This window comes from Acipenser ruthenus, chromosome 30 (genome assembly GCF_902713425.1).
Source record: "Acipenser ruthenus chromosome 30, fAciRut3.2 maternal haplotype, whole genome shotgun sequence".
Taxonomy (NCBI): domain Eukaryota; kingdom Metazoa; phylum Chordata; class Actinopteri; order Acipenseriformes; family Acipenseridae; genus Acipenser; species Acipenser ruthenus.
In genome coordinates, this window is record NC_081218.1 from 3,137,276 (window position 1) to 3,153,024 (window position 15,749).

The 15,749-nt window shown below is 47.0% G+C and overlaps 1 protein-coding gene across 1 annotated transcript in view; it reads left to right on the plus strand.

The window, feature by feature from the left end:
- Positions 1 to 15,749, plus strand: part of LOC117394205 (ryanodine receptor 1-like) — a 117,077-nt gene that overhangs the window by 64,217 nt on the left and 37,111 nt on the right. Inside the window, exons 67-80 of the mRNA XM_059005159.1 lie at positions 459 to 779; positions 1,897 to 2,137; positions 2,751 to 2,838; positions 3,183 to 3,275; positions 3,925 to 3,939; positions 7,915 to 8,085; positions 8,414 to 8,473; positions 8,572 to 8,706; positions 9,990 to 10,102; positions 12,247 to 12,343; positions 14,074 to 14,180; positions 14,693 to 14,744; positions 15,024 to 15,092; positions 15,377 to 15,476. Coding sequence (XP_058861142.1) covers positions 459 to 779; positions 1,897 to 2,137; positions 2,751 to 2,838; positions 3,183 to 3,275; positions 3,925 to 3,939; positions 7,915 to 8,085; positions 8,414 to 8,473; positions 8,572 to 8,706; positions 9,990 to 10,102; positions 12,247 to 12,343; positions 14,074 to 14,180; positions 14,693 to 14,744; positions 15,024 to 15,092; positions 15,377 to 15,476 — 1,662 coding nt within the window. The remainder of the gene's footprint in view (positions 1 to 458; positions 780 to 1,896; positions 2,138 to 2,750; positions 2,839 to 3,182; positions 3,276 to 3,924; positions 3,940 to 7,914; positions 8,086 to 8,413; positions 8,474 to 8,571; positions 8,707 to 9,989; positions 10,103 to 12,246; positions 12,344 to 14,073; positions 14,181 to 14,692; positions 14,745 to 15,023; positions 15,093 to 15,376; positions 15,477 to 15,749) is intronic.

The following is a 15,749-nucleotide window of genomic DNA, read 5'->3' on the forward strand; positions in this document are numbered from 1 at the left end:
CTCACACTCACCCTGAGTGCAGCCCAGCACTCACACTCACCCTGAGTGCAGCCCAGCACTCACACTCACCCTGAGAGCAGCCCAGCACTCGCACACTCATCCTGAGTGCAGCCCAGCACTCACACTCAGACTGAGTGCAGCCCAGCACTCACACTGAGTGCAGCCCCTCTCTCAGATTGTTCTATAAGATAATGTAGAGAGCCTTATCTTGTGATTCATAATTGTTTAGTTAATTATTGTTTAGTTAGTCCAATGAAAGGCATCACCTCTCCTTCTCTTTGTCTCATTAATTAATCAAACATTGGCAGCTTTTTTTTTTCCAAAAGCTACAAGTGAAACATTTATGGTATACAGACACAGCCAACAAATAAATGGCACTGCAAAAACATGACAAGAGAATATGATGTGAAATGAAACATTTACAATGGAATTTGTTTAATCCCCCCCCTCATTCTCAGTCCTGGGGCTGCCTAACCAGGTGGAGGAGATGTGCCCGGACATCCCGCCGCTGGACATCCTGATGAAGGAGATCGGGGACCTGGCGGAGTCGGGGGCGCGCTACACCGAGATGCCTCACGTCATCGAGATCACGCTGCCCATGCTGTGCAACTACCTGCCCCGCTGGTGGGAGCGCGGGCCAGAGAACTGTCCCGAGACAGAGGGGCTGAGCTGCACGGAGGTGACCTCGGAGCACCTCAACATGCTGCTGGGAAACATCATGAAGATCGTGGTCAACAACCTGGGCATTGAGGAGGCGTCCTGGATGAAGAGGCTGGCCGGTGAGAGGAGGAGAGGAGATGGTGGAGAGGAGAGGAGAGGAGAGGAGAGGAGAGGCTGGAGAGGAGAAGAGAGGAGAGGAGAGGGTGGAGAGGAGAGGAGAGGAGAGGGTGGAGAGGAGAGGAGAGGAGAGGAGAGGAGAGGCTGGAGAGGAGAGGAGAGGAGAGGAGATGGTGGAGAGGAGAGGAGAGGGTGGAGAGGAGAGGAGAGGAGAGGGAGGAGAGGGTGGAGAGGAGAGGGTGGAGAGGGAGGAGAGGAGAGGGTGGAGAGGAGAGGGAGGAGAGGAGGAGAGGAGATGGTGGAGAGGAGAGGAGAGGAGAGGAGAGGAGAGGCTGGAGAGGAGAGGAGAGGAGAGGAGATGGTGGAGAGGAGAGGAGAGGGTGGAGAGGAGAGGAGAGGAGAGGGAGGAGAGAGTGGAGAGGAGAGGGTGGAGAGGGAGGAGAGGAGAGGGTGGAGAGGAGAGGGAGGAGAGGAGAGGGAGGAGAGGGAGGAGAGGAGAGGAGAGGGTGGAGAGGGAGGAGAGGGGAGGGAGGAGAGGAGAGGGTGGAGAGGAGAGGGAGGAGAGGAGAGGGAGGAGAGGAGAGGGTGGAGAGGGAGAAGAGGGGAGGGAGGAGAGGAGAGGAGAGGAGCAACCCTTTGCCGGTTGCAATAAAATCATCACGTCTTTCTGCAAAATTGTATTGTTAGATATTGATCACTTAATAATATGTTTGTTTAGGTATTTTATTTGTGTTTTATCAGTGTGCCGACTATTGATGATTATTATTACCTGTCCGATATTCCATTAGGAAATCGGCTGTCGATTGCACCCCTGATCTCCATAGAAGCACACGTTGAGACAGATTTTCCACTGTGGAATAAATTGCCCATGGGGGCGGGGGGGGGGGGGGGGTTACAGGACTGTATGGCTCCCTGATAGGATCCCTCTGATTCCCTGGTCCCTGGTCCCTCTTGATTACCCGAATCCCTTTATCACACTGTTTCTATCCACCGTTTCCTTGTATGGGTGGATGTATGATGTCTGTTTCCGTGAAAACGTTGCTGTTTATCTTAGGGCATGTTTTAAGCTGTATGTTCAGGTTTTGGTGATAGCCCAACACCCTCTTCCCCCCACCGCAGTGTTCGCCCAGCCCATCGTGAGCCGGGCCAAGTCTGAGATGCTGAAGTCCCACTTCATCCCCACGATGGAGAAGCTGAAGAAGCGCTGTGGGAAGGTGGTGGCCGAGGAGGACGCTCTGAGGCTGGAGGCCAAATCGGAGTCCAGCGAGGCCGAGGCGATCATCAAGGACGAGTTCTCTGTGCTGTGCAGGGATCTCTACGCGCTCTACCCGCTGCTCATCCGCTACGTCGACAACAACAGGTGAAGTCCTCCACTGGCTCCCTATCTCTGCACGCGTTCAGTTCAAGACCCTTGTTCTTGCCTACCGCTCTCTTCACCACGCTGCCTGTTCCTCCCTCCAGTCCCTCGTGTCTATTTTTATTCATTGTCCAATTATCTCCCAGTTTGGAATGTCCAATTATTATTCAACCCGGCTCACCGCTGCAACCCCCGAACTGACTCTGGAGAGACTCGCATTCGCGTCCTCCGAAACCAGTGCCGTCAGCCGTCCGCTTTTTTTTCACTCTGCAATCCTGCCGTGCAGCCATATCCAGAACTTAGAGCACTGGAGGACCAAGCAGTTCGGAATTGCATACACAGGCGCCCGGCCAGCCACAGGGGTCGCTGGTGTGCGGTGAGCCAAGGACTCCCCAGCCGACCTAACCCCTACCCCGCCAGGGCAACGCTTGGCCAATTACGCTGTGCCCCCTAGGAACTCCCTTCCACGGTCGGCAGGATTTGAACCAGCTATCTCTGCGCGGAGTGCGTTTACCGGATGCGCCACTCGGGAGCCCGATATCACTCCTTTGTAGTTTCCTGTTGTAACTTTTTGGTTTTTAAACGTTAAAGTATATTGTCCTCCCTCATCTCTCAGGGCGACCTGGCTGACCTGCCCAGACCCTGATGCTGAGGAGCTCTTCAGGATGGTGGGAGAGGTCTTCATATTCTGGTCCAAGTCTCACGTGAGTGTTGAGGCTTTATCTATCCATTCCTTCATTTATTCATGCGTTCGTTCATTCAAATTCCTTCATTTATTGATTACACACTTTGTATGCCATATTTTCTGGTATGGGTGGATGTGCGATGTCTGTTTTCTATGAAAACTTTGTTGGGTTGACTTGAAAATGTCTGTCCACCTTCGTAAAAGGGTGTGTGGAGAAGTGAATATGTTCCAGATTGCGGGCGGATTTTACTTTATTAAGGAGGGGGCAACTTGCTTGTGATTTTGCCCATCTGGAGGGGGGGTGGGGGACACGACAATTTAGGACTGTATGATTCCCTGATTCCCCCCCCCCCCCCCCCACAGAACTTCAAGCGCGAGGAGCAGAACTTCGTGGTGATGAACGAGATAAACAACATGTCCTTTCTGACAGCCGACAGCAAGAGCAAGATGAGCAAGGTGAGAGGACTGGGGTTCGAGGAGGGGGGGACTGGGATTTGAGGAGGGGGGTGGGGACTGAGGTTCGAGGAGGGGTGGGGAATGGGATTTTGAGGAGGGGGGTGGGGACTCGGGTTCGAGGAGGGGCGGGGACTGGGATTTGAGGAGGGGGGAGAGGACTGGGGTTCGAGGAGGGGGGAGGAGGAGACTGGGGTTCAAGGAGGGGGTGGGGTTTAGGGTTGAACCCCACTGAGCCCTGATTTCTAACCAACACCCCACTTCCCCTATGATAGCTGTTTCTGACTAATTTTAACACATTTATTTTTTTTTTCACACTGTTTCCCACTGTAATGGTAGATCCCTTTAAAAAAGGTATTTTCATATTATTTGTTGTTATCTGTTGTGTCTTCAAGTGGAAGTGTGCCATTCAGATTCTTGTGGTTGCACATTATTTATTTCGAACCCTAACCCTAACCCTAACTCTAACCAATTATCAATTTTTAGATATTGTATTTTTTTTTTTAAGAACTGTGTAAAGCGTTTGGGGGACTGCAGAAAGAACCGTGCAAAAAATGCCACGGTCCTTGATGTTGAAAGTTGTGTTGTGTTTGGCTCTGATCACATGTCTTTTCTTTGTCTCCTGATTGGTGGGGTCTCGGTGTAATTCTAGGCTGGGAACGGACAGGTTAGAGACTGTGATTGGATGCTGCACCCAGCTATGCGGCTAGCATGGCAGTGGCTCTTATTGGTGCTTCTTCATCAACCTCTCAGCACCAGCGCCTCCTGCTGGCCTCTGCTGTTATTTCATTATCGTTTTTCTTAAAGGGGGCTGTTCAGCATTTTTAATTTGATTTATTACTTTGTTTAATTATTAATGGAAGTATTTACTTTTACGGGAAAACAAACAAACAAAAAAAAAGATTAGTGTAAAAATCCACAAAATTTTACAATATAGGTTCATTTTTTAATGAGACCTACAAATTTGTGCTTACAAACATTTTACTGGGGCAGGAGGGGGGGGGGGGGTGTTGGGGGGGGGGGTGTTGAGTGCAGGTTGATGAATGCACCGCTTCACAATTTACTTTACTGGCCCATGGCACTGAACACTCTTGACATTTCAAATCAGCATCAAAATTATCATTTTTTTTTTTTTAAATTCGGGTGTTCTTGCCGATCGGTCACTCTGTTTGAGAAGGAGTTTGTGAGATTTTTTTTTTTTTTGTATGTTTTATATATATGTATATATCAGGGTCTAGTGCTATATATTATAAAGACATTTCAGAGGGCTGGATCGCATCAATATCAGGGTCTAGTGCTATATATTATAAAGACATTTCAGAGGGCTGGATCGCATCAATATCAGGGTCTAGTGCTATATATTATAAAGACATTTGAGAGGGCTGGATCGCATCAATATCAGGGTCTAGTGCTATATATTATAAAGACATTTGAGAGGGCTGGATCGCATCAATATCAGGGTCTAGTGCTATATATTATAAAGACATTTCAGAGGGCTGGATCGCATCAATATCAGGGTCTAGTGCTATATATTATAAAGACATTTGAGAGGGCTGGATCGCATCAATATCAGGGTCTAGTGCTATATATTATAAAGACATTTGAGAGGGCTGGATCGCATCAATATCAGGGTCTAGTGCTATATATTATAAAGACATTTCAGAGGGCTGGATCGCATCAATATCAGGGTCTAGTGCTATATATTATAAAGACATTTCAGAGGGCTGGATCGCATCAATATCAGGGTCTAGTGCTGTATATTATAAAGACATTTGAGAGGGCTGGATCGCATCAATATCAGGGTCTAGTGCTATATATTATAAAGACATTTCAGAGGGCTGGATCGCATCAATATCAGGGTCTAGTGCTGTATATTATAAAGACATTTCAGAGGGCTGGATCGCATCAATATCAGGGTCTAGCGCTATATATTATAAAGACATTTCAGAGGGCTGGATTGCATCAATATCAGGGTCTAGTGCTATATATTATAAAGACATTTCAGAGGGCTGGATCGCATCAATATCAGGGTCTAGTGCTATATATTATAAAGACATTTCAGAGGGCTGGATCACATCAATATCAGGGTCTAGTGCTATATATCATAAAGACATTTCAGAGGGCTGGATCGCATCAATATCAGGGTCTAGTGCTATATATTATAAAGACATTTCAGAGGGCTGGATCGCATCAATATCAGGGACTAGTGCTATATATTATAAAGACATTTCAGAGGGCTGGATCGCATCAATATCAGGGACTAGTGCTATATATTATAAAGACATTTCAGAGGGCTGGATCGCATCAATATCAGGGTCTAGTGCTCTATATTATAAAGACATTTCAGAGGGCTGGATCGCATCAATATCAGGGTCTAGTGCTGTATATTATAAAGACATTTCAGAGGGCTGGATCGCATCAATATCAGGGTCTAGTGCTATATATTATAAAGACATTTCAGAGGGCTGGATCGCATCAATATCAGGGTCTAGTGCTCTATATTATAAAGACATTTCAGAGGGCTGGATCGCATCAATATCAGGGTCTAGTGCTGTATATTATAAAGACATTTCAGAGGGCTGGATCGCATCAATATCAGGGTCTAGTGCTATATATTATAAAAACATTTCAGAGGGCTGGATCGCATCAATATCAGGGTCTAGTGCTCTATATTATAAAGACATTTCAGAGGGCTGGATCGCATCAGTATCAGGGTCTAGTGCTATATATTATAAAGACATTTCAGAGGGCTGGATCGCATCAATATCAGGGTCTAGTGCTGTATATTATAAAGACATTTCAGAGGGCTGTATCGCATCAATATCAGGGTCTAGTGCTATATATTTTAAAGACATTTCAGAGGGCTGGATCGCATCAATATCAGGGTCTAGTGCTGTATATTATAAAGACATTTCAGAGGGCTGGATCGCATCAATATCAGGGTCTAGTGCTATATATTATAAAGACATTTCAGAGAGCTGGATCGCATCAATATCAGGGTCTAGCGCTGTATATTATAAAGACATTTCAGAGGGCTGGATCGCATCAATATCAGGGACTAGTGCTGTATATTATAAAGACATTTCAGAGGGCTGGATCGCATCAATATCAGGGTCTAGTGCTATATATTATAAAGACATTTCAGAGGGCTGGATCGCATCAATATCAGGGTCTAGTGCTAAATATTATAAAGACATTTCAGAGGGCTGGATCGCATCAATATCAGGGTCTAGTGCTATATATTATAAAGACATTTCAGAGGGCTGGATCGCATCAATATCAGGGTCCAGTGCTAAATATTATAAAGACATTTCAGAGGGCTGGATCGCATCAATATCAGGGTCTAGTGCTATATATTATAAAGACATTTCAGAGGGCTGGATCGCATCAATATCAGGGTCTAGTGCTATATATTATAAAGACATTTCAGAGGGCTGGATCGCATCAATATCAGGGTCTAGTGCTATATATTATAAAGACATTTCAGAGGGCTGGATTGCATCAGTATCAGGGTCTAGTGCTATATATTATAAAGACATTTCTGAGGGCTGGATCGCATCAATATCAGGGTCTAGTGCTATATATTATAAAGACACTTCATACAAATGCGTCTGTCTGAATGTCACATGTGACTTCTAACTTAGTCCTGATTGCGTGTGTGTTTTTAGTTTTTTTTACTAAATAATTCTGCTGAACTTGGAGTGGAAATGCTTGCCGACTGCCTTAATGTTTATTGGACTGTTTTATTTCATGCCCCCCCCCTGGCCCCCCTTATAACATGTAGATGAACCCCTGAATAAAGATGAAGGATTGTGACAAGGATAGTAAGGGCTGTATGCCACTAGTATCTGTCTTATAGGTAACTGCTAAATAATGTGATATCCAAAGTGACTCCAAACAGCAACAACAAGTAAAGATAGTCAACAGATAACTGAGTTTTTCAGAAAGCTGGTAACCCCGGGCTCCCGAGTAGTGCCTCCAGTAAAGGGATGAGTGCAGAATGCACCCTATAGCAGGTTCGAATCCAGGCTATGTCACTGCCGACCGTGACCGGGAGTTCCTAGGGGGCGGCACACAATTGGCCGAGCGCCGCCCGGTTAGGGAGGGATTAGGTCGGCAGGGGAATCCACGGTTCACCGCGCACCAGCGACCCCTGTGGCTGACAGGGCACCTGCGGGTCTGCAGTGGAGCCATTAGATCTGTGTTGTCCTCCGGCACTATAGATCTGGTGGATCCGCAGTGTGAAAAATGATGGATTGGCAGGAGCACGTTTCGGAGGACACGTGTTTCAGCCTCCGTTTCCCGAGTCGCCAGGGGGGCTGCAGCGGTGAACCGGGATACAAATAACAATTTGGCATTCCAAATTGTGGAGAAAACCGGGGTAAAAAAAAACATTGGCGACTAAATAAAAAAAAAAGAAAGAAAGAAAGAAAGCTGGTAACCCTTGCATAATTAGCAGTGAAACTGCCCCCCCTCCCCACTCCTCTTGGAATCTTCTGATCTCCTTTGTCTCTCCCCCCCTCCCTACTCCACTTGGTATCTCCTGACCACCTTGTCTCACCCCCCTCCCCTTGGTATCTCCTGACCCCATTGTCTCCCCTCCCCACTCCTCTTGGTATCTCCTACCCCCTCCCCACTGCAGTCTGGAGGCTCTGACCAGGAGCGTACCAAGAAGCAGCGGCGGGGGGACCGCTACTCTGTGCAGACGTCCCTCATCGTGGCCGCACTCAAGAAAATGCTGCCCATCGGACTGAACATGTGCTCCCCGGCCGACCAGGAGCTCATCAACCTGGCCAAGCTGCGCTACTCGCTGGTCAGTGTGTCTGCCTGTCCAGCGCAGGGACCAGGGAGGGGAATAGGACTCCCATTGCACAGCAGCTTCACCCATTCACCCAGATTTTACTAGGAGCTTGATTAGCCACAGTGTGTATAGGTAACAAGCTCAGGTGTGTCTGATTCATCGTAAAGCCAGGCTGTGCAGCAAGTGTCTTATTTCCTTCCCTATTATTATTATTATTATTATTGTTGTTACTATCATTATAATTATTATATATAAAGGGACCTTTTAATTGAAGCCTCAGTCTTATACCCACAGACGTCTGATGATTATTTTTCTCTTTCCTCTTATTTCTGTCCGACAGAAAGACACTGACGAGGAAGTGAGGGAATTCCTGACCAACAACATGCACCTGCAGGGCAAGGTGAGACCCAACAACACCTCACATTTCAAACTCTGTGTAAACCTCCAAGAGTCTGTCCAGTAACTAACCCCCCCCCCCCCCCCCCTCTCTCTCCCCAGGTTGAGAACTCCTCCATTCGCTGGCAGATGGCTCTTTATAAGGAGCTGTCTGGGAAGGCAGAAGACTCTGAGGATCCTGAGAAAGTGGTGAAGAGAGTCCAGGAGGTGTCTGCGGTGCTCTATCACATTGAGGTGGTGAGTTGCCTGCTGTATTATTATTATTATTATTATTATTATCATTATAATTACTATTATTATGAATTAGTCATTTAGCGGACGCTTTTATCCAAAGCGACTTACAGAGACTAAGGGGTGAGCTATGCTTCATCAACAACTGCTGCTGCTGCAGAGTCACTTCCAATAGGAGCTCGTTTGTTTGACATCTCATCTGAAGGACGGAGCACAAGGAGGTTCAGTGACTTGCTCAGGGTCGCACACACACAGTGAGTCAGTGGCTGAGCCGGGATTTGAACCCCCTGGTATGCCGACCCTTTCTCTAACCACTGGACAGTAGGAGCCAAAATGACTGCAGCTACTTCTGTAAGGATTATGCAACAATTATATTCAAGTGATCTATTTACCTCAGTTAAGCCGTGTTATTAATGATACTTGACACAGTGAGTAAATTTAATCAAACATTAGGATTCGTAACAGAACTACACCGTTTTTGCAAAGTTACCTCTAGACGCTGCATAATGGTCATCGAGCTATTAGTACTACTGCTGTCCCTGCTGTTGTAATTACCGCGATTGTTCAAACGGAAAACCATATTATTATTATTATTATTTATTATTATTATTTATTTCTTAGCTGACGCCCTTATCCAGGGCGACTTACAATTGTTACAAGATATCACATTATTTTTACATACAATTACCCATTTATACAGTTGGGTTTTTACTGGAGCAATCTAGGTAAAGTACCTTGCTCAAGGGTAAAGCAGCAGTGTCACCCACCAGGGATTGAACCCACAACCCTCCGGTCAAGAGTCCAGAGCCCTAACCACTACTCCACACTGCTGCCCATATACTGTACCCAGCCATGCACACATACATGTACCAGGGCTATGAGGACCTGTGCCATGGCTGCAGATCCTATTGAAATCTGCTGCTAAACTGCTTTGAAAGTTTAGCACCAGAGAGCCTACTGGTGCTGAATGATCAAAACCTTGCCCTAAACAAGTCCTCCCACACAACACAACCCTTCTCTCCTGTGTGTGTGGAGGATTGTGTGGGGGGGGGGGGGGCATGTGAGCAGTCCAGGGCCAATGAGAGACTGTAGCTATGGTTGCTAAGAAATACAAATGTTTGAGATGTATTCCGGATCTCAAACGATGTCGTTTCGTGTTAAATCAACACTGCGGAAAAGCGGTTGGATCGCAAGTCTTGCAAATAATATTTATTTTTTTAAAACGTCTGTCTTTTAGTTAATGCTGTACCTTGTGCCCCCTCCCCCTCCTCCACACCCCTGTTCCCTAGACGGAGCACCCCTTCAAGTCGAAGAAGGCAGTCTGGCACAAGCTGTTGTCCAAGCAGCGTCGGCGCGCGGTGGTGGCGTGCTTCAGAATGACCCCTCTCTACAACCTGCCCAGGTACCCCGCCTCATTCACTGCCTCTGCATCCCCATGAGAAAACACAGCACAGAGGAGAGGAGATCATCAACCAGCCCCTTCTCAAAGTGTAGTGAAGCACAGAGAAGATAATGAACCAGCCCCTTCTCAAAGTGTAGTGAAGCACAGAGAAGATAATGAACCAGCCCCCTTCTCAAAGTGTAGTGAAGCACAGAGAAGATAATGAACCAGCCCCTTCTCAAAGTGTAGTGAAGCACAGAGAAGATAATGAACCAGCCCCTTCTCAAAGTGTAGTGAAGCACAGAGAAGATAATGAACCAGCCCCTTCTCAAAGTGTAGTAAAGCACAGAGAAGAGAATGAACCAGCCCCTTCTCAAAGTGTAGTGAAGCACAGAGAAGAGAATGAACCAGCCCCTTCTCAAAGTGTAGTGAAGCACAGAGAAGATAATGAACCAGCCCCTTCTCAAAGTGTAGTAAAGCACAGAGAAGATAATGAACCAGCCCCTTCTCAAAGTGTAGTGAAGCACAGAGAAGATAATGAACCAGCCCCTTCTCAAAGTGTAGTGAAGCACAGAGAAGATAATGAACCAGCCCCTTCTCAAAGTGTAGTGAAGCACAGAGAAGATAATGAACCAGCCCCTTCTCAAAGTGTAGTGAAGCACAGAGAAGATAATGAACCAGCCCCTTCTCAAAGTGTAGTGAAGAACAGAGAAGATAATGAACCAGCCCCTTCTCAAAGTGTAGTAAAGCACAGAGAAGATAATGAACCAGCCCCTTCTCAAAGTGTAGTGAAGCACAGAGAAGATAATGAACCAGCCCCTTCTCAAAGTGTAGTGAAGCAGAGAAGATAATGAACCAGCCCCTTCTCAAAGTGTAGTGAAGCACAGAGAAGAGAATGAACCAGCCCCCTTCTCAAAGTGTAGTAAAGCACAGAGAGAAGATAATGAACCAGCCCCCTTTTCAAAGTTTACTGCTTTGGTTAAACCCATTGTAAGTCCAGTCAGTGCATCGTAAATCTCCTTCATTCATAAAATGTCTAATTTATCACTACATTTCTTTTTATAAACTTTTATCAGGACAAGTAACTTTGGGAAACACAGAGACTCGCGTCTTTGTCAAATATTCCAGCTTACGGCTGCACCCACCGGAGTGTGCATGGAGATAAGCCTTCCGAATTGTCCTCGCGTTACAGGATTCCTTCCAGGGTCGGGGTCCATTCCTTTTCCAATTTTAAAATCAATTCCCAGTTCCAGGTCCAATTCTTTTTACGACACAGGATTTATTGAACCAACATACATACAGATTGTACAACTTGTCAACAACATAGGCAATTACTGGGACGTAAATAAGACTCCCGTTGCAGAGCAGTTTGATCCGTTCCTGGTTTCACTCCAGGTTTTATAAGACCCACCTGAGCTTGTTACCAAAACACTTGTGGGGGTCGAGGGGGGGGGAGCTAATCAAGCTGATAGTAAAACCTGGAATGGATGAAACTGCTGTGTGATAGGAGTCTTTATCCCTGGTAGTTTGACTCTAAATGTTCCCAAGATGTTGAACTGCCCTCCCACTGTTCTGCTCCCTCTTGTAGAGCCAAGTGTAGCTATTTCTACCTGGACTCCTACCGAATGAACTGGCTGACAAAGTCCTTCGATGAGACAGATTTCGAGCCCTTAGTTCGCGTCCTGACGGTAAAGTAGCCTTGGAAAGGCCCCCTGAGCCAATCACTGCTTAACCCCGCTGGCGACCTCATTCTCTGTACAGTCACAGTGCATCCTGATTGGTCAGCCCCATCCATTGCCCCGCCTCCTGACCCCGCCTCCTCATTCTACAGGTCTAGGAATCCAGACTGCAGCTTCCAGTCTTCTGACCAATCAGGGAGGCTGAAATTGTACAAAGATTTTTTTTTTTTTTGTCGTACTTCCTCTCACTAACAGGACATAACAACTGCTGGCTCTAGACCGTAACCCAGCCTCTCTACGTTCCCTTTCAGATTTGAAATGTAACCATTATGTCTTTAGGAGGTAAATACCCATACGATGATGGTTACATTTCTATTTCAGGGAACCGGTAACGTTTGAACTGGTTTTAACTGGTTTTGCGCTCCTCCCTCCTCCTACCTTCCTGCTCCCCCTCCCCAATCTCATCTTCCCCCTCACCCTCCCCAGGCACAGAGCTTCTAACATGTTCTTCGACGGCTTCAAACGCTCTTGGATCGGGACGGAGGGCTACTCGTTTGAGGACAGAATGATCAACGACCTGGCAGTAAGTTCCTGACCTAAATGAGAGGACCACTTTGGGGTCAGCGCTAGTCCTGGTGCTGTGCTGGCAAAAACACACACAAAAAAAATTCTGTTAGTGTTTCAAGATTTATCATGATTTGAGTTGTTTTAATAGCTAGTCGGATCTATAAAGGATCCCAGTGATTCATCCTCAGCAACGTTGCTTGGTAACCCGTTCAGTACCCTCCCCGCTCTCTGTCAAGGTAGAGAGAACTTAGTTTGTCGTAGAACAAAGATGTTTGCGATTCAAGGGATGAGAAAAGTCTGCCTGCCTCTGTCCACTATGGGAATGTGTGCTGTACTGTGGGTAAGTGCAGTGTATTGCTCTTGTTGAAGAGATTAGCCCCTCAGTATTTCAATTACAGTGCCTTTTGGAGTCTCTGATGTGTGTGTTTATTTTTAAATTCAAAGGTATATATATATATACAGATCTGTTTTTATCCAGGCTATTCCACTGCCGACCGAGGACAGGAGCTCCCAGGGGGCGGCGCACAATTGGCCGAGCGTTGCCCGGGGGGAGGGAGGGTTAGGTCGGCCAGGGTGTCCTCGGCTCACCACACACCAGCGACCCCTGTAGTCTGGCCGGGCGCCTGCGGGCTTGCCTGTAAGCTGCCCGAGAGCTGCGTTGTCCTCCGACGCTGTAGCTCTGAGGCGGCTGCACGGTGAGTCTGCAGAGTGTAAAGAAGCGGGCGGCTGACGGCACACGCTTCGGAGGACAGCGTGTGTTCATCTTCGCCCCTCCCGAGTCAGCGCAGGGGTGGTAGAGGTGAGCCGAGCCTAAAATACAATTGGACATTTCAAATTGGGAGAAAAACAGGGTAAAATCAATTGGCGATTACTAAATAAAAAAATAAAAAAACACATCAGGAAAATAAATACTTGAAGAAATAAATAAGGAACAAATAGATAAAAACCAATAGGTTAAAAAAAACGCATCGCTAAATGAAACGAGATCCGCAGTAAAAAGGATTCGACCGGACGCCTTTCACAGTGTCTTCAGTCGAAACGTTTGTCATTTAATCTGTTAAATTTCTTTTAGTGTTTCTATTGAAGACATTGAGAGAGACTTCTAGTGGAAACGTTTGTCATTGAATTTATTAAGTTTCTTTTAGCGTGGCTCAATTCAGCACTGTTGAGTGTTTTAACAGTTCTGGGTGATACTTTGAAAGGACACGAAGGGTTAATGTCTCCTGTCCCCTGGAGAGAGGGGTCTCAACATCAATTGTCCCGAACCCTGTTTGCACCCCCCCTCCCCCCACCCCCCCTTAGTTTAGACCCTGTCCTAAATAACTACTCTGCAAACACAGCTGTACTAATCTCAGACCGCTTGAGAGGGAGGGAGGCTGGCTCTAGTGGTTAGAGCTGGGGAGGGACTCGGAGGGAGGGAGGCTGGCTCTAGTGATTAGAGCTGGGGAGGGACTGGGAGGGAGGGAGGCTGGCTCTAGTGATTAGAGCTGGGGAGGGACTGGGAGGGAGGGAGGCTGGCTCTAGTGGTTAGAGCTGGGGAGGGACTGGGAGGGAGGGAGGCTGGCTCTAGTGGTTAGAGCTGGGGAGGGACTGGGAGGGAGGGAGGCTGGCTCTAGTGGTTAGAGCTGGGGAGGGACTATGAGGGAGGGAGGCTGGCTCTAGTGGTTAGAGCTGGGGAGGGACTGGGAGGGAGGGGTCGTGTCACATGTAGACATGTCTAAGTGTTTTGTTTTTTGCGATGGACAGAAATCTGGAGAAGAAGAGGAAGAAGAAGAGGAACCCACTGAGAAGAAGCCAGACCCCCTTCATCAGCTCATCCTGCACTTCAGCAGGACTGCACTGACGGAGAAGAGGTGAGAGGAGAGAGAGGGAGAGGAGGAGAGGGGAGAGGAGGGAGAGGAGGAGAGGGGAGGGGGGGGAGGAAGAGAGGGGAGGGGGGGAGAGGAGGAAAGGGGAGGGGGAGAGAGGAGGGAGAGGAGGAGGGGAGAGGAGGGGGAAGGGAGAGGAGAGGATAGGGGAGGGGAGAGGGGGGCAGGAGACAGATGGAGAGGAAGGAGAGGAGGGGGAGAGGGGAGGGAGGGGGGGGAGGAGATGAGAGGGGATGGGAGAGGGGGAGAGGAGGAGGGGAGAGGAGAGAGGGAATGGAAGTGGGAGAGGTGAGGGAGGGGAGAAAGAGTGAGTGGAAAGAGGATGAGAAGGGTAGGGTAACTATGAGGGCTTATATATATATAAAATATAATGTAGAAGTATATATGTACTGTATACTAGGTATTATATATGTAAAGTAAGGTGCATAAACCATTAATAGCACTGTGAACAGTCTGTGAGCTGTGACATCACTAAACTGATCTCTCTCTGATGGCAGCAAACTGGATGAAGACTATCTATACATGGCATACTCTGACATCATGGCTAAGGTGAGTATGTGTGTGTGTATATACTGTATATATATATATATATATATATATATATATATATATATATATATATATATATATATATATATATATATATAATTCTTGTTATTTCCACTTTTATACCGTAAATAGTATTTGTTGCCCACTTTGAAAACTTGCCTTTGCAAATGTTTTGCAGAATGCCTTTTGAAACAGGGTTGCTCCCGCTGCAAGTTTACGCTGTACGTTTCCGGAAATGTATTTAAAAAATGTTTTTTTTTTTCTTTGTGTCATTTTCAGAGCTGCCACAGCGGGGAGGATGAAGGGGAAGGGGGAGAGGAAGAGGAAGGACAGGAGATGTCCTTCGAGGTGAGGGAGGAGCGGGGAGGGCAATGGGGAGAGGAAGGGTGGAGGGGGGGGGTGCAAGTGAACGCATGGTAAAGAGGTATGGTAAAGCATATAAAAAAAAACACAGGGGTAAAACCTATGGTAACATTAATTTATCGGGATAGAGCACAGTTGTTTTTGGCTAGCTCAGAAGCTAGTTCCTTAGCAGTTGTGTTTTTTCTTTATGTTTTCAGCCCTGCCCATTGCGTGACCATGTTGTTTCTCTCCCCTGTCCCTCTCTCCCTCCCCTCTCTCTCTCTCTGCAGGAGAAGGAGATGGAGAAGCAGCGGCTCCTGTACCAGCAGGCCAGGCTGCACAATCGCGGCGCTGCTGAGATGGTCCTGCAGATGATCAGTGCCTGTAAAGGTAGGGCTGCTGCTGGTCACCCTGATACTGGAAAAGTGTACACTAAACAAAACACACTGCTTATACTGTGACCTGTCTTATACAAGTTTCCTATATTAAAAGCACAGCAAAGTGTAATACAGCACAGTGAAAGCATGGTAAAGCATAGGGAAGCATTGTAAAGCACAGAGAGGTATGGTAAAGCATAGGGAAGCATTGTAAAGCACAGAGAGGTATGGTAAAGCATAGGGAAGCATTGTAAAGCACAGAGAGGTATGGTAAAGCATAGGGAAG